The 21915-nt window shown below is 37.6% G+C and overlaps 1 protein-coding gene across 2 annotated transcripts in view; it reads left to right on the forward strand.

The window, feature by feature from the left end:
* ZRANB3 (zinc finger RANBP2-type containing 3) overlaps positions 1 to 21915 on the forward strand; it is a 293996-nt gene that overhangs the window by 216962 nt on the left and 55119 nt on the right. For both annotated transcript variants that reach the window (XM_069577715.1, XM_069577714.1), the window contains 4 exons: positions 13709 to 13828; positions 16204 to 16323; positions 19344 to 19523; positions 20039 to 20191. In XM_069577715.1, the coding sequence (XP_069433816.1) occupies positions 13709 to 13828; positions 16204 to 16323; positions 19344 to 19523; positions 20039 to 20191 (573 nt within the window). The remainder of the gene's footprint in view (positions 1 to 13708; positions 13829 to 16203; positions 16324 to 19343; positions 19524 to 20038; positions 20192 to 21915) is intronic.

Below are 21915 nucleotides of genomic sequence, written 5' to 3' on the forward strand. Positions count from 1 at the left end.
TTGGTATCTCTAATTTTCTTGAAGAGATCTCTAGTGTTTGCCATTTTGTTGTTTTCCTCTATTTCTTTGCATTGATCGCTGAAGAAGGCTTTCTTATTTCTCCTTGCTATTCTTTGGAACTCTACATTCAGTTGCTTATATCTTTCCTTTTCTCCTTGCTTTTCACTTCTCTTCTTTTCTCAGCTATTGAGTGTTCATTTACCATTCTGTATATCCTAAGACCCTTAAGAATTATGCTAAATTTTCTCTGCCTGTGCTCTATAGGTGGAACAACACATCTGGCTGACAGCACATCTGTTTACATCATGATTGAATATTTTAAGCCCACTATTGAGAACAGTGCTCAGAAAAGATTCCTTTCAAAATACTACTGCTCATTGAGAGTACCTGGTGTGATGGAGATGTACATTGAGCTTCATGTTGTTTTTATACCTGCTAATAAAATATCAGTTTTTCAGCCCTATGAATCATGGAGTAATTTCAACTTTCAACATTTATTCTTTAAGAAATACATATCATAATACTGTCGCTGCCACAGATAGTGATTCCTAATTTGGATCTGGAAAAATTCAGTTGAAATTTTTCTGGAAAGGATTCACCATTCTAGATGACATTAAGAACATTTGTGATTCATGGGAAGAGGTCTAAATAGCAACATTCACAAGAGTTTGAAAGAAGCTTGAGTCCAGCCCTCGTGGATGACTTTTAGGGATTCAAGACTTCGAAGAAGGAAGTAACTACAGATGTGGCAGAAATAGTAAGAAAACTAGAAGTGGAGCCTCAAGATGCAACTGAAAGCTGCAGTCTCATGATAAAACGTTATTTATTATGTGAGAAGCACTCTTGCATTCCACAATAAAAGCATAAACCAAATCCGGGCCACTTATCCATTTCTGCCACCTCTTATGGCCCGTGCCTCAGAGCCATTAATCAGGGAGCCTAAACTCTGGCAGGGCAGCCACACCACTTGTTTTCAAGCTGCTGAGGGATGATACTCTAGGTCTAGAGTCTCGACAGGATAGGCACAATTTCCTCTGGAGTCCATTCTGTTTGAGCCCTTATAAAGCCTGAACTTCTCTTAAGAGCACAGAGCCAGCCCCTTAAGTCTCAGAACAGATTGCCAGCAGTGGAGATTTTCAGACAGTCATGATAATTCTTCAGTAGAAGCAGTCACTTCAGTGGGTAAGTAAAGAAAGTGGTTTATTGAGGTGGCACCTATTCCTGGTGAAGATGCTGTGAAGGTTGTTGAGCTGACAAAGGATTTAGAATATGACATAAATTTAGTTGGAAAAGCCACAACAGAGCTCGAGAGGATTGATTCCAGGTTTGAAAGGAGTTCTGCTGTGGGTGAAATGCTATCAAACAGATTGCATGCATAAGAAAATTGTTCACGTAAAGAAGAGTCAATTAATGCAGCCAACTTCAGTGTTGTCTTACTTTAAGACGTTGCTCAAGCCACCCAACCTTCAGCAACCATCACCCTGACCAGTCAGCAGCCCGCAACACTGAGGCAAGACCCTTCTTCAGCAAAAAGATTATGCCATGCTGACGGCTCAGATTTTTAGCATTTTTCAGCAACAAAGTGTTTCTCAGTTGAGTATGCATATAGTTCTTTTAGACATAATGCTGTTGCACACTTCACAGACTACAGCATAGTGTAAGTTTGGAATGCACTGTGAAACACAAATTCATGTGACTCCCTTTCTTGAGATATTTGCTTTGTTTCTGTGATCTGGAGTTGAATCTGCAGTTGAATCTCCAAGATATGCCTGTGTGTAGAGGATGCACTGGAAGGAGTAATCCTGTAGGCAGGGATGTTGCACTGGTAATCTAGATGACCTGAACTAAGGGTGGTGGCTGTACCACATCTTAAATTGAAAGAAAGGAATAATTCAACATATATTAAGACATTAGTGATTTATTGACTGTGGAGGCGAGTTTGGTAAAAGTAGGATCTAGATTTTTTTGCTTGGCCAACTGGATTGATTGTGAACACAGTTCCCCATTAAGTATGATCTGTGCCAAATTCAGCAAGACTCAAGCCATGAGGTAACAGAAGGTTTGTTTTATACTCTGCAGCATCATATTGGAAGTGCTTTACTTTTTATTGAATCACTTGAAGAATTATATAGAGAAATTTAAAGATAATTATAACTATCTAATGATAGTTTATATAAGTTTGAAAATCTTGATGAGAAAAAGAAGGAATTTGAAGAAAATAATGAGTTTTCAAGTAAATGCATTTGTGTGAGTATGCTTATTAGTTCAGTTCAGTCGCTCAGTTGTGTCTAAGTCTTTTTGTGACCCCGTGGACTGCAGCATGCCAGGTTTCCCTGTCTTATAGGATATGAGTATAAGAGTATATTTATAGGATATGCAATTTTATTTAATTTACTTTTTTTTCTCTTTTTTTGGCCATGACACTAGTCTTATGGGATCTTAGTTCCCAGACCAGTGTGTGAGCCCAGGCCCCTGGCAGTGAAGACATGGAGTCCTAGCCACTAGACTGTCAGGGAATTCTCTAGGATATGCTATTTTTAAAGGCATATATTTAATTACTGCCTAAAATTAAATGAGCTCTTCATGATTTGTGATATTTAATTTTTAAAAAGTGTAACTTCATAATAAATAAATTAACATGTAAAGTATAAAATCTTGTCCTTGTCAGCTCTTCTGAGGAAATAAGTACTTCCCACATCTGTTAATATCACTCTTTTTATACTCTCTATTCATTGTGGTTAGAGAACAATGGACCCAAAAGGACCTCTGTGGGCCATTTGGCCTCTTACTTTACTCCAGGCAGAGTTACCGAGTAAAGTCTTCCAGACAAATGGATCTCCATCTATACTATTTTTATAAACCTCCAGGATAGATTTCTTCCTCATGTTTTCTCTTTTTCTCATATCCTACAATGTCTTACGGGGCTTTCCGGGTAGCTCAGATGCTAAAGAATTAACCTACAGTGCAGGAGACCCCAATTCGATCCCTGGGTTGGGAAGATACCCTGGAGAAGGGAATGACTACCCGCTCCAGTATTCTTGCCTGGAGCATTCCATGGACAAAGGAGCCTGGTAGGCTACTGTCCATGGGGTTGCAAAGAGTTGGATAGGACTGAGCACCTTTCATTTTCACTTTCACAATGTCTTAAGCAGTTGGGAATAACAATTCCAGTGCTTCCAATTAGGTCGTGTCAGCAGATTAGGCCATATTAATATGATAATTTTTAATATATACAATGCAGTATATAATGGTGTTGACATATATCATCCATGTGCTGTACAGACATTTATGCTGTTCTGCCATTTGAGTTTAAATACTTGTACTTCTTAGGGGGATAGAGGCTGTATAAGTTTTGTTTTTTTAATATTTATTTGGCTGTACAGGATCTTTAGTCGTGGCATGCAAATACTTAATTGCAGCATGTGGAATCCAGTTCCTGACCAGGGAGGTTCTCTGTAGAATTTTTAAACATGTTTGGTTTTACATTATTGAGATCTCTTTTTCAGATACTTCTTAAGAAATTTAATAATGATAATGGTAAGCATAAGTGATAATGATAAGTGCTAACCAAGGAAATGACCATAAAATAATTAATGTTGCTAGTACAAAGTCAATTGTTGAAGAATCTGAGGTAATTACAATTACTTTTCTTTCTCTATTCCATTATTTTTATTCCTCTGTGATATTTGTTGAGAATATAATATGTGAACATGAACAGATTCTTCTTTTTAATTGTAGTTGATTGAGAGTGTTGTATTAGTTTCTGCTGTACAGCACAGTGGTGCAGCTATACATATTTATGCATTCCTTTTTATATTTTCCTTTATGGTTTACCACAGGATATTGAATATAGTTCCCTACGCTATTCAGTAGGACCTTGTTTTTTATCCATTCTCCGTGTAATAGTTTGCACCTGCTAATCCCAAACTCCCAATCCATCACTCCCACATCCTCTCCTGCCTTCTCAGCAACAAGTCTTGAACAGATTCTTTAGCTTTAAGGTCAGCCTAATACTGTCCTAGGGGGGAAAAAAAAAAACAGATGTAAGTTGTATGCATGGTTTAGCCAACTCTAAGTTATTTTCTGGTACTTTGCAACCATATCTCTTTAGAAAAAACCATTTTAAGAGAAATGCCAGCTATTTTTCTAAGAAAATGATGAAATCAACCCATAACTTTAAATTTCCTGTCACTGTGGGGATGGCAGCATTTTTTAGTGCTTTAAAAACTTTGTAAAGGCAAATTACTTTCAACCCAAAGTGGATTTTCTGTCTGCTGTGTTGTGTCCTCAGCTTAAGCAGGGGGAACCCTACGTATCCCATGCAGTGAGGTTCGGTGAGGTCACTGCAGTGCTGCACAGGGACTGAGATGTTGTGAGACTAGGGTGCCTCTTCCTGAAACAGTTCTTTTTTTCTGAGGAAAGGGTCTCTGGCTCTGAGGGCTTCACTGGTGGCTCAGTGATAAAGAACCTGCCTGAGCCAGGTGCTGTAGGTTTCCTGTATTAGTAAGGAGATGGTCAGTAATAATAAAGTACGAATAAAACAATGATATTTTCTTTTTAGAGGAAGAAGGTGGTATATTAGCTACATAGCTATGTGGAATGGAGGAAGGCTTTAGTAAAGATGGGAAGATACCCATTTAAGAACTAAGAGTGGTTTAGTCCAGGTCTCTCACATTGCAGGCAGATTCTTTACCAGCTGAGCCACAAGGGAAGCTCAAGAATACTGGAATGGGTAGCCTATCCCTTCTCCAGTGGATCTTCCCTACCCAGGAATCGAACTGGGATCTCCTGCATTGCAGGCAGATTCTTTACCAACTGAGCTATCAGGGAATCCATTTTGAGGTGGCAGGAATGGTTAAGTTTGGAGTCACAGGTGGAGGAAGAAGAGAAGATATATGTCTTTTGTATGAAAGGAAAGGAAGTGAACAATGAGTTTAAAAAAAAAAAGTAAGGAAAAGTAACAGAATTCTCAAATGATGAATTCTATTTTCTCTGGGCAATGGGAAGTTTGAGAGACATAGGTTCTGATTTTGAAGAAAGCAGCAAGGTTAAAATTGTTTTTGCTGTTTACTGGAAAAATATAGTAAAAATATGAGCTAACGCTCTTACAGTGTTTACCATGTGCCAGTTGTTCCAAGCATATTTTATTCATGAACTCATTTAATTTTTACTACTACTCTTTGTGTAATAAATGCTTTTTATCCCCTTTTATGGGGAAACCAAGGTACAGCGTTTAAGTGACTTGCTCGGAGACTCTCAGATTGTAAATGAGGGAGGCAGGATTTGAACATGTACAGTTTGGCTACAAAGTACATACACTTACCTATCATTCCACTAAGGTAGCAGAATAATTGTAATATTTGTTGGTGACCACGGGTTTAAGGTGACTTCTGTTTCCCTGTTACTGATTTTTTTAGCATCTCTGTTCAGGTATGGAAAGAGAAGATATAGAATTTAAAAATCTGTACATTCTATGTATTATCATTTTAAATGCCCAAATAAGATTTAGTCATGCTTTATCATACAAAGTTGATTACCTTATTGACATGATCAATGGATGGAGTTTAGAAAGAAATTGAGAATGTTTTTCAAAATTGATTCAGTTTTAAAGAATTAGATTAGCTCTTTTGATCAATGACTTTTATGATCAAACTCACATGAAATAAACTTTTTATGAAAAATATTTTTAAAGTCCATAGTAATGTTGCCTTTACTTTCTAACTTTGCCTAAATTTGGTTAACACAGTGGAGTAGATTATTCATGGGAATATTCTCTCTCATCTACCTTTGCCTGATAGATAGAAAAATAGATTAGATTGAACAATTGCTTTATTATAATATCTTATTCCAAAAAGTTTTATGGAAAGGTTTAGGATCCCAGGTTCTTTTGTAAAATTGTGTTGGTTAAGATGTTAAATTGGGGTTACACTCTGCTTGCATATGGTATTGTAGCCCTTCTGCTTCTTGGCATGAAATAGGCTGCTTGCAGAACTTGGTCAGTGTCGAAAGATTAGATGTATTAGACATGTTAGATTTCTATTTACAGATGTGTTTATAAGCGTGCCTAGCAATAAGAAAGTCATACTTCTTATAATTCACCCAAATTATCTTTGAAAGTTTCCTATAGGAAAATTTTGGTGTGGGGTCCTGTAAAAATGTTCAGAACACTGACAAGAGTATGGAATGACCATTCTTCCCTAAAAAGTTGTCTTCTACCAGATTTGAAAATGTTTTTTTCAGGTTGATAAAATGGTTTCTAAATTAACAACCATCGGCAAGGGGAAAGGGAGAGCAGAAGACAAATTCCTGGCCTTTCTTTATGGTGGTCTGCAGGGCAGGTGAAGTGAAGTGAAAGTCACTCAGTCATGTCTGACTCTTTGTGGACATGACTCATGAAATTCTCCAGGGAGAATACTGGAGTAGATAGCCATTCCTTTCACCAGGGGATCTTCCCAACCCAGGGATCGAACCCAGGTCTCCCGCATTGCAGGCAGATTCTTTACCTGAGCCACTAGGGATGTTAGAGGGGTAAATAAGCAATGTTCTCTTTTACTTATTACTTTCCTTTCCTCATTTAAAATCATTTTAAAGGATAAAAGACAAATTAACTATCATAAATTTATAAATCAGTAAGAAACATTATAGAGTGAAATAGATAAATGAACAAAAACTAGAGTCAGAGAGGCTATCAACTGATGAATGGACAAGTAAAATGTGATATGTCCTCACATTGGAATGTTAGTTGGCAATAAAAAAAAAAGAAGTTAAACACTGAAAAATGTTACAACATGGATTGAAAGCATTATGCTAATAAGCCAGTCACAAAAGACCACATATTGTGTGATTCCATTTGTATGAAATGTCAAAATCGTCCAGTCCACAGCGACAGAAAGTAGACTAGTGTTTGCCTAGAGCTAGGTTGATAAGGGGCCTGCAGTGGAGGTGGAGGGATTGCTAAGAGATGAAAGATTTTAGGGAAAAGAAAATATTGTGAAATTGTGAAGGATGCACAACTCTAAATGTTCTAAAAACTGTTGAATTGTAATCTTTAAACGGGTGAGTTATGGCGTGTGAATTATATCTCAATAAAGGGTTGTTTTTGTTTTTTCAAAGCATCTGGATTCTTCTTTCTACTGTGGCTACCCTAGTTCACCACTTTGCTCAACAGCTTCCACAGTAGCCCCAGGGCAATTGCTGCAGTGTGCTGTGCTGTGCCTAGCTGCTCAGTCGTATCTGACTCTTTGCGACCCCATGGACGGTAGCCTGCCAGGCTCCGCTGTCCATGGGGATTCTCCAGACAAGAATAGTGAAGTGGGTTGCCTTGCCTTCCTCCAGGGGCGCTTCCTAACCCAGGGATTGAACCCAGGTCTCCTGCATTGCATTCAGATTCTTTAACCTTCTGAGCCCACCAGTGAAGCCCAAGAATCCTGGAGTGGGTAGCATATCTCTTCTCCAGGGGGAACTTCTGACCCAAGAATCTAACCGGAGTCTCCCGCGTTGCAGGCGGATTCTTTACCAGCTGAGCCACCAGGGAAGCCCCGGTGTCAAGTGCGGGTCATAACATCCAAAGCAAGGAAGTTTTCCATAACGTCTGTTTGTCACTGAGCATTATTTTGTTTTTGTTTCTGAAGCCTCCAGCAGACTTCCCATTTTCCCTACAGGGCAGAATCACTGGGGAATGAAAGTATTAGACTTGCTGAGACCAATCACAGTTCACCTCTTCTTGACTAATAGGGGCTTGAAGAGTTGTCCTTAAATCATGTGCCTGGTGGTGCAGTGGTAAAGAATCTGCCTGCCAGTGCAGGAGACGCAAGAGACATGGGTTTGATCCCTGGGTCAAGAAGACCCCCTGGAGCAGGAAATGGCAACCCACTTGAGTATTCTTGCCTGGAAAATTCCATGGACAGAGAAACCTGGCAGGCTACAGTCCATCTAGGCACAGAGTTGGACATGACTAAGCGCACACACGCACACCAGCTATCTAAACAGATCTGCCATTTAGCCTGGGGTTGAGGACTTCAAAACTTAAGGAGAAGCTTTTTTTAGCTCATGCTCCCTTAGCTACAAGTTATAGGTGCTAAAGAAAAAGTTATTCTGATACTTGTTAAAACAGCAAGGAAGACTTTATTCAAGGAGTTGACTCTATCTCAGTAGAGTTTGCAATAGGAGTCAACTCTTGCAACTGAGACGAGAGATCATTCAGCTCCGAACACAGCAGAGAGAGCTGGGGATTTATAGCCAACAAGCAGGGTAAAGGGGTCAGTGGTCAGAAAATTAAAAGAGGAGACATCAAGGGTAGGGAGATTTTGCTAAACTGGTTGCTCCTGCCAGCAGCACATGCTTGTCTCAAAGATTAAGCTATGCATGTCTAAGTGCATAGGCTGAAACAGTGAAACTGTGGCTTGCTCATTAAATCAGTTATGGTTCCTTTGGTCACTCACTCTTCTTCTTGGATAACTGGTAATTCTAGACTTTCTTGCAGCAGGGATGTGTGCATTTATCAGATCAAAACCAGATCAAAACAGAATTCTTGCAAAAAGAAGGCCAAGAAATTAGCTGTAAATAGTGAGGATTAGGAACTTGATCAGATACCAAGAGTTAATCAGGTATCAAGAGTGGGGGCCTTCTTGATAAACTGACCTTGCAGGATTCTTGCTAAAATGGGGCTGGAAAAGGCAAGAGACACTTGGAAAGCCAAAATTGAGGCATAGTTAAGAAGAGGGCTAAGAGGAACGTAATTGAAGTTTGGTCAAGGAGAAAGTCTTTGTCATAGCTCAAGTTTGGTGTTTCTTTGCTCTTTTCCCCTCTTATTATTTGATTAAAGACTGACAACTTAAAGTAACTTTCCTCAGGTCTTTAATGCAATGTAGGTTTTTCTTTACTTTTACTTCAAAAAGTACATGTACCTATTCACTGAAAAAAAAATTTAAGAAATAAATTGTATAACATATTCTCATTATTTCTGCATTTCCTTAAATGAGATATAGTGTGTCAGTTCAGTTCAGTTCAGTCGCTCAGTCGTGTCCGACTCTTTGCGACCCCATGAATTGCAGCACGCCAGGCCTCCCTGTTCATCACCAACTCCCGGGAGTTCACTCATACTCACATCCATGGAGTCAGTGATGCCATCCAGCCATCTCATCCTCTGTCGTCCCCTTCTTCTCCTTTCCCCAATCCCTCCCAGCATCAGAGTCTTTTCCAATGAGTCAACTCTTCGCATGAGGTGGCCAAAGTACTGGAGCTTCAGCTTTAGCATCATTCCCTCCAAAGAAATCTCAGGGCTGATCTCCTTCAGAATGGACTGGTTGGATCTCCTTGCAGTCCAAGGGACTCTCAAGAGTCTTCTCCAACACCACAGTTCAAAAGCATCAATTCTTCAGCACTCAGCCTTCACAGTCCAACTCTCACATCCATACATGAACACTGGAAAAACCATAGCCTTGACATAGTGTGTAGTCTTCATTAATTATTTAAATTAGAACTTTGGCTCACAGACACATTAGTAACAGACCAATTTTAGTAAAATGAAATGAAATTGTGAGTACTACAGCTTCTATAAAACCTGAACTTGTGTGACCAAAACACTAATAGTTAACAGGACCTGCGGTTCCTATATAAAATGCACTTAAGATATTTCAAAAGCAAACTTCTATTCAGATAACTTAAAATATGACAATGCAGTGACTTTTAATCAGACTAGAATCAGAACAAGGAAAATGCATGTATAGTTCATTTTAAAATGCAAACCTATGCCGTCCCTGGCCTAAGAACCTAAGAGAATCCCTAAATCCCTTTGCTGTGTAGATTTTTTGGTTCTGCAGACACATTTTCTCCTCAGAAGCAACATCACAACACTAGCTAACAGGTTAGTCCCAAGAGATTGTTTAGCCCATTGAACTTTATCTAATTGAATTTATAATATTAATAGTAACCATAAGCCTTTCTGAACCTATGATTGGGAGAAATAGACAGAAAGGGGCTTGAGCTTTGACACCAGCAGTTTCCGGTTGTACTGAGGAGGGGGTGATGGTAGTGGAGGAGACTGGTAGAAACAGCTTGCTTGTGTAGAAGTGGGGAGTGCAACTGAGACTAGGGGTGCAGTGGTTATTTAGTCTGTAAGTCTGCAGTGGTTGGAAAATGAATGTACCTTAAAAATACTCCAACTTGACATGTACTTTTTGAAAGGCTTATCACAGTAAATATAGCTCTTTAGGCAAACATGCAGTTTATTAAAGTGGTTCAGTTACCATAGCAACATATCTGGAATTTATAGCTCCTTATTTTGAGAGGGCTTCATTTCCACCTTCTGAGGCACTGAAATCCAAGGCTAAAGTTGTTAACAGCCTCCAATTTCATTGTATGAATTTTTAGTCTTTGGAAAACGTAGACATACAAAATGTAGCTTGGAGAGAATCAGTCTTGTGACTTGATAGTCATATGCGTGAAATTTAAATTGGCATTTTTCAATTTTAAAATATTTTAAACTGTTTCCTACTTAAATTTTTTAAAATTATTACAAAGCTATATTGATCATAATTTAATGAGGAGAAATAGAAATTTTGAAAAAAATAACAGTCCCCTAAATTTATTCCCTGGAGGCAACCATGTTCTTTTCTTGTAGCTGATTTTGAGGGATTTACTTCAGATCCCTCAGCAATGGGTTTATCTTGCTTCTTGGTTGGTATTACTGCTTGCTTTGCAGCAAGTGTCATTTTAGGTGTCATCAATGGGTTTCTCTATATGTAAGATAAGATTTTAGCCCTTTCAGTCTTCAGCCCCACCCTCACATCCAGACCTTTCCCCTGTTCCCACTCTTCAAACAGCGATAGATAGGGAGATAGACAAATTGATAGATTGATGGATTAATAGATAGAAATGGATGAAGAGAGGGAGAAAGGTATAGTTTTACTAATTTTATATAAATTTATACTAATTTTGGCTTGATCAGTATTCAACTTCTATGTTATTAGAACCATGTTTATAGTATTTACAGATGAACAATACAATATACTATGGATATGTTATTTTTCTTTTATGACTCATTTTTTCACTAATTCAGCCTTAAACTTTACCTTAGTTGTCCAGTCTCCTTGTGATATCTTCAAATGTTAACGTCACATCAATTTTATCCACTTAAAATTTCTCCTTAGCAGTTGATCAGCTGCAGTCTGGACGGTTTTTCTTTTGCTGTGGAACTCTCATCAGGGATTTTTATCTATTTCTCCCTTGTACTGAATTACTTCTTTTTCAAATATATATATAATTTTCTTGATTTTTTTTTATTCCCTTATTTTGCTGTACATTTTCCAGTAGCCTCCCAAGAAAGGGTACTTTGGGAGTAAATTGTTTGAAACTCTGCATATCTGAAAATGCCTTTGTTCTACTTTTATATCTGATTTTTAATTTGGCTGGGTATGAATTGTTAGTTAGAAATCGTTTTCTCTCATTCAGTGTCAATGTTGAGATAACCAATGCCATTCAGATTTTTTTATTCTGTTTTGCTTCTGTGAAATCTGTTCCTCCCTTCTCTAGAGACTTGTAGAGTTCTTTCTTTGTTCCCAAAGTCCTAAGATTTCATGATTATGGACCTTGCTCTGGGTCCATTTTCATCTCTTATGAAGGATCTTCATTGGGCTTTTTCCAGTTTCCATTTTGGGAACTTCCAGTTTTAAGTTCTGTAAAATATTCTTTTTTTAAAAAATTTCTATTTTTTTCTGTGTTGTTTTCTAGAACTTTAATTATTCGCATATTTTTTTCATGGTCGGGTTCCCTAATTATATTTTATATTTTCTCTTATTATTTTATATTTCCATCTAATTCCTGGAAGATTTCCTCAGCTTAGTAACTGGTAGATTTTTCATTTCTGCTGTTATAGTTTTAATTTCCAAGAGAATTCTGCCCCTCTCCCCCCACTCTTTTTTTTTTTTTCTTTTTGTAGTATCCTGTTCTAGTTTGTTTTTTTTTCTCTCTCTGCATTGTTGATCTATTCATGTAGGTTGCTTTCCACAAATATGTGCTGGGTTTTTTTGTTTGCTTGCCTGCTTTTATTTATAAGACTTTAAACGCTAACTAGGAACTCTTCACAGATATGTAGAGTTTCCGTGTTTATTGAAGGATAATAATTGAGTGATCTGATTGGGATGTCTTGTTGAGGAACCCCAATATCAGTATCTTTAGTCTTTTTTTTTTTACTGGTCTGCTTTTCTAGAAAGGGATCATTTTACACGATTCTTCTCCCTTGCCTAAATCTCTGTTTGGGGACCCTAGGGAATAAAAAAAGTGGAGAGAGAGGGTCAGATCTCACCATTGGTTATGTAACATATCCAATCCCCTTGATTTTTTGCAGGATGACCTACCATCAGTGTAGGATTCCTCCATCTGGATAACCTCTGTTTCACCCTCTCCAGAAAATAAATTTATAGTTTTCTTCCAGGATGGATTGGGAGATCACCTCTTATGTGGAATGAGTAGAGAAAGGCTTTGGATCAGCACAGCACATATTCAGCTACTTAAACATTTTTTCAAACAGTCTTCCTATTTTAGCCACATCCCTATCCTCACTTCCAGAGGTGACATTTCCTGATCCTTTTCTGATCACGCCGCTTTAAACCAGGTACTTCTCAGCATTCCATACTGGCAGCTTAAGAACTGTCAGGTTGGCTAATCAGTTACCAGGCGTCTGTCTGCTTTTTCACTTGCAAAGTTTTGTTGCTATTGATCCCTATCCAACCTCTTTTTCTCTATACATTTTTCTATCATTTAAATATAGCACTGAGGAGTGGAGGTTAAATATATTCAGCCTGCTATCTTTTCCCAAAATGTCTGACTAATTTTTTTTAACAGTTAAGAGATACTGTATTCGTGTTTTAAATTTAATTCTTGCTATCCATTTTAAATTTAACTCCTATGTAATTCATCTCATATTGATTTCTTATGCTTAACCAGTAACCTGGCCTCTAGCTAGCTAAGAAAAGCCTATTCAGTATAAGCGTTCATGATTTTTCTCCCTTCTGCTTCAGGATTTCTTTGTCTCCCTCCCTGTTCTCTCTCACCTCCCTACTGAGCTCTTAATCCCATCACTTCAGCCTCTTCTGCAAACTTCTCCATCCTGGAGACAAGCACAGTCCCCTCATTTCTTATTTTTCTCAGTCTTTCTACACCTTTAACAGCCTTTTTGTAAATCTACCTTAGTTTCTTAGTTACAAAGACATGAAAAAACAACTTTCCTTAACCCTTAAACTTCAGCTCAGTTTTCTTATTCTTTTTCAGTTTCTCTCCCACACACACAAAATGCCATTTGTTTGACTTTTTATCTTCCAATTTCTCCTTCACTCTATTCCACTTACTCCTCTGCTCCTCTGTATGAGCTTTCTTTTTGAAAATTACTTTCTGAACAAAACCAACTGCTTCCTCACCACGGCTTACCTGACTACCCACTTTGCTTTGAGACTCCTTCCCTATCTTGTTGTTTTTTTCCATCTAAATTCTTATCTTGTTTTTATTTTACTTCTCAGTTTTTTTCCCTCATGTTCCTCTTCTTTCACGTGTCGCTTTAGGTGTGGGCTTCTACTATAGGCTGCCTTGAGGACAAAACAGTTAAAGTTCATAGAAACTTACTGATTCTCAGGCTTTTCTTGCTTTACTAAAGTGACATGATTTCTTATAAACATTTTTATGACATTAATGAGGTTTAACTTCTTATATTTAGGCAGGTGCTGTAAAGGATTATATTAAGATGATGCTTCAGAATGATTCACTTAAATTTCTGGTTTTTGCTCACCATTTAAGCATGCTCCAAGCTTGCACAGAAGCCGTTATAGAAAACAAGGTATGTTACCATTTATTTATGAAACACTACTTAGAATGCAGTTTTTATATCCTAAACATCAATTGTAGTTTTTGTAATTGAGGTGGGGTTTTTTTTGCCTTCTTCAGATTATGGGATGTATATCTATAAATTATTATTGCATATTTTATTGCAAATTATACAAATATATATATATTTTAAATTATACTAATATTGGGATCCACAGGGGGTGCAGTGGTAAAGAATCCTCCTGACAATGCAGGAGAGGCAAGAGACACAGGTTTGATTCCTGTGTGGGAAAGATCCCAGTAGTAAATGGCAACCTACTCCAGTATTCTTGCCTAGAAAGTTCCATGCACAGAGGAGCCTGGCGGGCTACAGTCCATGAGGTTGCAGAGTTGGTCACCACTGAGCATGCACACATACACTAATATTATATTTCCATTGTGTTGATAATATACTACTAATATTTCCCTTTTATACCAGTCATAATACTCCACTGATCACATTGGATGGATGGATTAAACTATGCTGCTTTGATAGACTATCATGTGAATTCTGTTTTTGTTATTGGATAAACCATTTGAGATTGGTAAAGGCAGTTAAAATTGTTGTTTACCCACATGGTGGCCTAGAATGTGGGTGATTTTGAGGAGAAAGGAAGACAGTTTTGTTACCCAGCTGCAGTCATACTTTTTAAAAATCTAGGCAGCCTACTTTATAGAATATTATTATTAAGATTTAGTATGGGTGAGTCTGAAACATACACCCAGGTAAGCCCCCTGAAACATGCTGGCTTCCCTGCCTTTAGGCCCACCTTGTTCCCCAGCAGCACTATCAGAGCAGTATCTGCCGTTTTTCTTTCCAAGTGTAAACCTGTCGCTCCTCTGTGTGTGCTAAGGCCTTCTTGAGATGCTCTGGATCAGCCAGAGGAAGTTCCTGACAAATTGTAAGAGCTTAATATCCGTGTAACATCAGAACCACTTGCTGATGCAGTTAGCTTTTTTAAAGGGAGGAATAAAGCCATGTTTTTTTAAAACTTTGTGTACTTTTTTCAAGCATTTGCTAATTAGTCATTAACATTACCAAAGAAATAATTCTAGTCTTTCCTTCATAGAATGATTTACAATAATATAACATAGTAAAGTGCTATATATTAAAGGGATACTTTCTCATATCCTATAGTATCTGTGATAGATCCTCTGAGGAAGAATTAATTAGCCTTAGAAATAATTTTTAAATGATTGAACAATATTAGATGTTTAATTCTGATTCCTTTATACCTTAAAACTATTGGAATATATTCCAAGTGTGTCTCTTCTTCCCACTCCCACTTTACTGGTGTGTTTAGAATTCCATTTAATGCCACTAAGAGTTAAAACTGTAGGTAGTCATGGTGTTGGAGGTTAATTTCTCCCAAACTCTCCTTTGTCTGACAGTATGTTTTCTTTAGAAAGACCCTCAGAAGATTTTATAGTCTCCATTGGTGGATCACTGGTCAATTTATATCTGTTTATGAGGACATAGGAAAGTTGATAAGGGACATTCTATTAAATCATTAATTTGCTGGTTCGCTTATAAAACTGTGTCTCAAGTATTTAAGGCAATATTTTCCATAAAAGTGCATATAAAAATGAGACAGTTTGAAATTCAGGGCTTATGCCTGTTTTTACAAATTTGAGTAGTAAATTTTTAAAAACTATTCTGACGTACACCGACTGCTCATATTTTCTAAACTCATATTGTTCCTAAAAGACAGCACGGTTCAATTTAGTACTTAATATTTCCTTCTTTTTTAAAAATGTGTTTGTGTGTCTTGGTTCCTACCCCAGTGGAGATGACCAAATCACATATTTCTTTTAAATTTAAAAATGGGAAAAAGATGACTTAAATGCTACTTTAAAAAAGATGTCTTCCCAGTTAATGTTACAACATTTCAGGACTCTTTTCCTGAATCCCAAATACATGGGCTGAATCCACTTTTTCTCACATGTCTGACTTTATTTTCACTTTGGAATTAGTGGTTCTGTAACTTTAAAATTAGTCTGATCCATCTTTTAAAGTTTGCATATCATTTTACCTAGAACATTACTGAAGACAATAATCCAGTTACAATTATGGAACTCCTGTTATATCTGTGACATCACATTTGGCATTGATGGTATGAAGATGAATTAGACATAGATACCACTCTCAAGTAGCTTAAAATATTTTAAAATAAGAAGTTTTTATAAGCAAGTATTAAGAAATCTGGTTAAGAGTCTTCTTATACAACGTTTACTAGCCTTTTTCACCAGTTTCTGTTTTATTGTGTGAACATAAAAATAAGTTGTAACATGTATATAATAAGAGGGAGCTTGTCCTAATTTTGCCATTTCCGTTGTTGTTGATGGTAGACTCGTTACATCAGGATAGATGGAAGTGTTCCATCTTCAGAAAGAATACATCTGGTTAATCAGTTTCAAAAGGATCCTGAAACTCGAGTGGCTATCCTCAGCATTCAGGCTGCTGGTCAGGTAAGAAGTTTCACATCTGAATTTGATAATGAAATGTTGAGATAATAAAAAGGCCATTAACCTTAACTACAACTTCCTATTTGGTGTGATACTCGTTCCACCTTGGAGAGTGCTTGGAAGTGTAACAGAAGGAGACCTCAACACCTCTGATTATAAGCTTCCTGAATTTTCAAGTAAAGAATTTCCTGAAAGAGTAGAGTTAATTTCATTATAATGCTTTCCTGTGATCTTTTGTATAGCATTTTCTGATCCCTTTCTTACAGCACTTATCTTACTTGGTTGTTTTCATCAGAGTCTGTGAGGCAAGGTGGCCTGAGGGAAAAAGAACTCTCCTGGCTTTCTGAATTTTTTGTGGAGTGCCCTTGGCTTGTTCCTTAGAATTAGGTTTGGCTACAAGTAAATGAAAATCCAAATTAACAGTGACTTAAATACACAAATTTCACTCTTGGATACAGACAGTCCAAGGCTGGTTACCACTCCTAGCAGGTATCTCATCTAAGAGTTCTGCTAGAGCTCACTCTGATCCAGGCAGCTGAATGGAGAAAGGCATGCTACATTTCACTGGCCTGCAGTTATTCCCAGAGCCACAGCTGTCTTCAAAGGAAACTGGAAACAGTAGCCTTTATTGATCATCAGGTGTTACATTACAAAGGAGTAAGAAAAGAATAGATATTGGTCTGTACTACCCACTGTAGAAGGGGACCCTTCTGAACATTTTTCCTACTAGCATTCTAGAATATTTTGATGTAAATATCTAAGCCAGGATATTTAACAGAGGGAAAAGCAATTGAGCATATTGTTGTTAAATATCCAACCTGGTATATGGCAAATCTGGCAGCTTCTGTGGATTCTGGAATCTGGACCAGGGCCAAAGTTCTCCTTTTAGTGAGCTAATTGATGTATATAAAATTGTCTATATAGAGAGAATCCATGAAGATGAAGAAGTTCTAGAACTCTCTAGGAGTTCTAATCAAAAAGATGGTTGTCTCAACACTTTCATGTTGGATTGAATTCTAGTAGTCTGAGTTTTATATCTGTTAGACTATTTCAGCCATAGAAAATATTATAAAAAAAAGAGCTTAAAAGTAGAAAGGGAGTACCAATAGCTTGGGAGAAGATAAGTAGGAAGAATCTGGGCAGGAGAGTCTGGGAGTGACCTGATAAAACACTTTCTGAAATTAAGATTGTACAAGGCACTCACATTCTATTCAAGGCTGTGTTCCTGAAGGCCTTGTATAATTCAAAGCTTAATACCCTTGAATACTATTAATAACATCTTCATCAGAATGAAGGAAAGTAGAAAGGGCTTTGTCCTGGAGGTTTCTGAATCTTCCATTGTAGTTTAGTATTAATAGCATCTTTGAGTGATTTGATCTTGCCAACATATTTTCCCTTTTTTTGTTTGTATGGTCATATGATACTTTTTACACTTTTATGATACTTTTTACTTTAAATGCTTGCAGCATTTCAAATCCTAAATAGCACAGTTTAACATGGTGTTTATTTGACTCTGTCCATGTCTTTATTACTTCTAAATTCTGTTCTAGCGTGGTTGATCTTCAGCTTGAGAATGAGTGCCACTGTTTAATGAATGCTAGTATGATGTTGTTAAGTGATATTAAAATATTTTAAGTTAAAGGAAAGGAAAGTGAAGTCACTCAGTCATGTCCAACTCTTTGTGACCCCATGAACTGTAGCCTACCAAGCTCCTCTGTCCATGGGACTTTCCAGGCAATAGTACTGGAGTGGATTGCCATTTCCTTCTCCAGGGGATCTTCCCACCTGTAGAAGCGGACCCTTCTGAACATTTTTCCTACTAGCATTCTAGAATATTTTGATGTAAATATCAAACCCAGGTCTCCCGCATTGTAGACAGGCGCTTTACTGTCTGAGCCACCAGGGAAGTCTTTTAAGTTAAAATAACATCAAAGCAGCACAGCAGTCATGAATGTCACTCACAGAAGTTCCAGGGCATGTGAACAACAGCCATGGATTAGATGACACTACCATAATATGGTAGGTGTTCCAACTGACCACCTAATACCACCCACTACTGTGTGGCAGTCACATAAGTGTGGTCCACATTTCGCTTGACCTACCCACTTTGAAGTCATGCATTTTTTAACTCAGTTTGAAGAGACTTGCGTTATTTCATATATTAGTTATAAAATAAGACCTAGTTAATACTTTTAATGTCATACTGTTTCAAACTGATATAAAATACAGTTGCACAAAGATGCAACTGTATTGTATACATCAAGATACAAATCAGTAAACATCAGAGTCTTTGGGATGCAACACGAGAAATTCCATAGATAGAAAAGGCTTTGACTGTAGACATGATTTTCTTGCTTTATAAAACAGAATGAATTAAATGAATAGAGGATGTCATTGCTCTCTGCCTAGTTGCCATGGATACCATCTGTTAGAATTATATTCTCATTTATAATGTATTTTATTAGATTTTCCAATGGTAATGTGAACCCAGTATACATCAGAGGATAAAGTGATTTTGTTTATGTATACATCGTCAAACTGACTTTTGAAATACTGAAATACCTTTTAAACATGTTCTTTGTAGTTTACGTGACTAATTTGCAGTAAGCAGTCTTCATTTATCTAAATTAAATTTTCTTAATTTGACTTAAAATGAAAGACTGGTTTGTTTTTAAGTCCTTCAGAGTTCTCTTGTCCATTGAACGTACTCGGAAAGACTTTATTATACATGGCTCTATGTTAAATTCTCAGTTTATTTGCATCTCAGTTTCTTTACTTTGGGATTCCCTGGTGACTCACACAGTAAAGAATCTGACTGCACTGCAAGAGACCAGGTTTGATTCTTGGGTCAGGAAGATCCTCTGGAGAAGGGAATGGCTACCCACTCCAGTATTCTTGCCTGGAGAACTCTATGGACAGAGGAGCCTGGCAGGCTACAGTCTAGGGGGTCTCAAAGAGTCAGATACAACTGAGCGTCTGACACTTTCACTTTTCACTTTTTTTCTTCACTTTATTTTGCTTAGGGTTTGACATTTACTGCTGCAACTCATGTTGTGTTTGCTGAGTTGTACTGGGACCCTGGACATATAAAACAAGCAGAAGACCGTGCTCACCGGATTGGACAATGCAGTTCTGTGAATATTCACTACCTTATTGCAAATGGAACTCTAGACACCCTTATGTGGGGAATGTTGAATCGCAAGGTAAAGCTAGAATTTAAACCAGATTACCAACTTACTCATAGCTTATTATGCATAGCTTGTATGAATTAAGAGGCTGAGTTTTGGTGTTTTCAGGCAAAGCATATATACGTACACTAAGATATTGATGTTCATAGAGACCAAGTCCAGAAAAGGCTTCGGTTGGTAATGCTTTACCTGCTGTCCTTGGTAATCAGAGAGAGACATGAATTTACATGTGTTCCCATTGTCTTCCAAGCCCTTCTCTACCATTTTAGTGGCCAGGGGAGGATGAGCTAGTAAGGAGACAAAACATTTTCAAACCCCAAGTCCTTTTTGTAAGCTGAGAACCTATACTTTCTCAAAAGGATTCTTGAACCTTGAGTGATTCTTGATTCCTAAAGCCCATGATATATTGACAAAATACGATTTTCTTTATTGGATTGCTTGTGACTCAAATGCAAACCCAGGTTACTGCTTAGTAAATGTCAGCTGTGAGGCGACCTGTCCTAAAATCTATATGCTTTTCCATCTTACAGGCTCAGGTTACAGGAAGCACACTGAATGGGAGGAAGGAAAAACTTCAGGCCGAGGAGGGTGATAAGGAAAAATGGGATTTCCTGCAGTTTGCTGAAGCTTGGACTCCAAGTGAAAGGTCTGAAGAGCTCAGGGATGAAATGCTGTTCACTCGTGTAAGATTATATTCTTTTCTATTTATTTTATTTTTTTATTTTTTTATTTTTTTCTATTTATTTTAATACCATGAAACTATGACTTTATCATATATTGTTTTAAATGGCAATTTTCAGTTGTTCACGCTATTGAAAGGAGTCTCCATATAAAGGTGGAAAAGCTCTGAGAACTAAAGGATGACTGTGATATAAGGAGGCTGCAAGAGTGGTTTGTTTTTTTCAATAGTAATAGATCAGTGCTCACTGCTCAGCTCCTTAGAAAAACAAGGAAAGTAGAATTCCTGCCTTTAGGAGAAAATATGGGAGACTATATCTGAGACCCTGAGGGTAGGGAAAGATATATTAAATTTGCCACAAAAAGTGACATACACAAGTCTCATACTCAGTAAAGATATTTTGCATTACAGTGTTCAAAGTATATAACTTTATACAATTCAGCTAGTAAAACAAACAAGCTAGTAGAAAAAATAGGCAAACAATGTGAGCATCAGAGGAGACTGGCCTGAATAGACAAAACATGAAGAGAAATTAGCTTCTCCAAAATAAGACAGATTTATAAAGGTACCCTTTTCTCTTTACAATTAGTAAGTAATCTATGGTGTGATACTTGCAGATCACATGACTATTACTGTTCCCAAAACCTTTCACGCCTTGGTTTTAGCATTCATTGATCTTGGCCTGAAGCAGTTTTGAAATTGTGATTTTTTAAATTCCATCATTGCTTCTTCATTAGCTGGCATTTTTCTGTAGAGAAAAACTTGTAATTTCTTCTTTTTTAAAAAACCTCACTACAAACTTGGTATTCTCTTATTGTTTAGTGTGTTATAATCTTGGCCTTTTTTTTAAGATCTGTCTGGAGAAAGCACCTTTATTTTATTTTATTGGGTTTTTGTTGTTGTTTGGGGTTTTTATTGAAGAATAGTTGGTTTACAATATTTGAATTCGTCTCAGATGTACTGCAAAATGATTCAGTTATGTGTTTTTTAGATTATTTTCCATTATTCAGTTCAGTTCAGTTCAGTCGCTCAGTGGTGTCCGACTCTTTGCGACCCCATGAATCGCAGCATGTCAGGCCTCCATGTCCACCACCATCTCCCAGAGTTCACTCAGACTCACGTCCATCGAGTCCGTGATGCCATCCAGCCATCTCATCCTCTGTCGTCCCCTTCTCCTCCTACCCCCAATCCCTCCCAGCATCAGTCTTTTCCAGTGAGTCAACCCTTCGCATGAGGTGACCAAAGTACTGGAGTTTCAGCTTTAGCATCATTCCTTCCAAAGAAATCCGAGGACTGATCTCCTTTAGAATGGACTGGTTGGATCCCCTCGCAGTCCAAGGGACTCTCAAGAGTCTTCTCCAACACCACAGTTCAAAAGCATCAATTCTTCAGCGCTCAGCTTTCTTCACAGTCCAACTCTCACATCCATACATGACCACAGAAAAAACCATAGCCTTAACTAGACGGACCTTAGTCTGCAAAGTAATGTCTCTGCTTTTAAATATGCTGTCTAGGTTGGTCATCACTTTTCTTCCAAGGAGTAAGCGTCTTTTAATTTCATGGCTGCAGTCACCATCTGCAGTGATTTTGGAGCCCAAAAAAATAAAGTCTGACACTGTTTCCACTGTTTCCCCATCTATTTCCCATGAAGTGATGGGACTAGATTCCATGATCTTCGTTTTCTGAATGTTGAGCTTTAAGCCAGCTTTTTCACTCTCTTTTACTTTC

Source organism: Ovis canadensis, chromosome 2 (genome assembly GCF_042477335.2).
Source record: "Ovis canadensis isolate MfBH-ARS-UI-01 breed Bighorn chromosome 2, ARS-UI_OviCan_v2, whole genome shotgun sequence".
NCBI classification, from domain to species: Eukaryota; Metazoa; Chordata; class Mammalia; order Artiodactyla; family Bovidae; genus Ovis; species Ovis canadensis.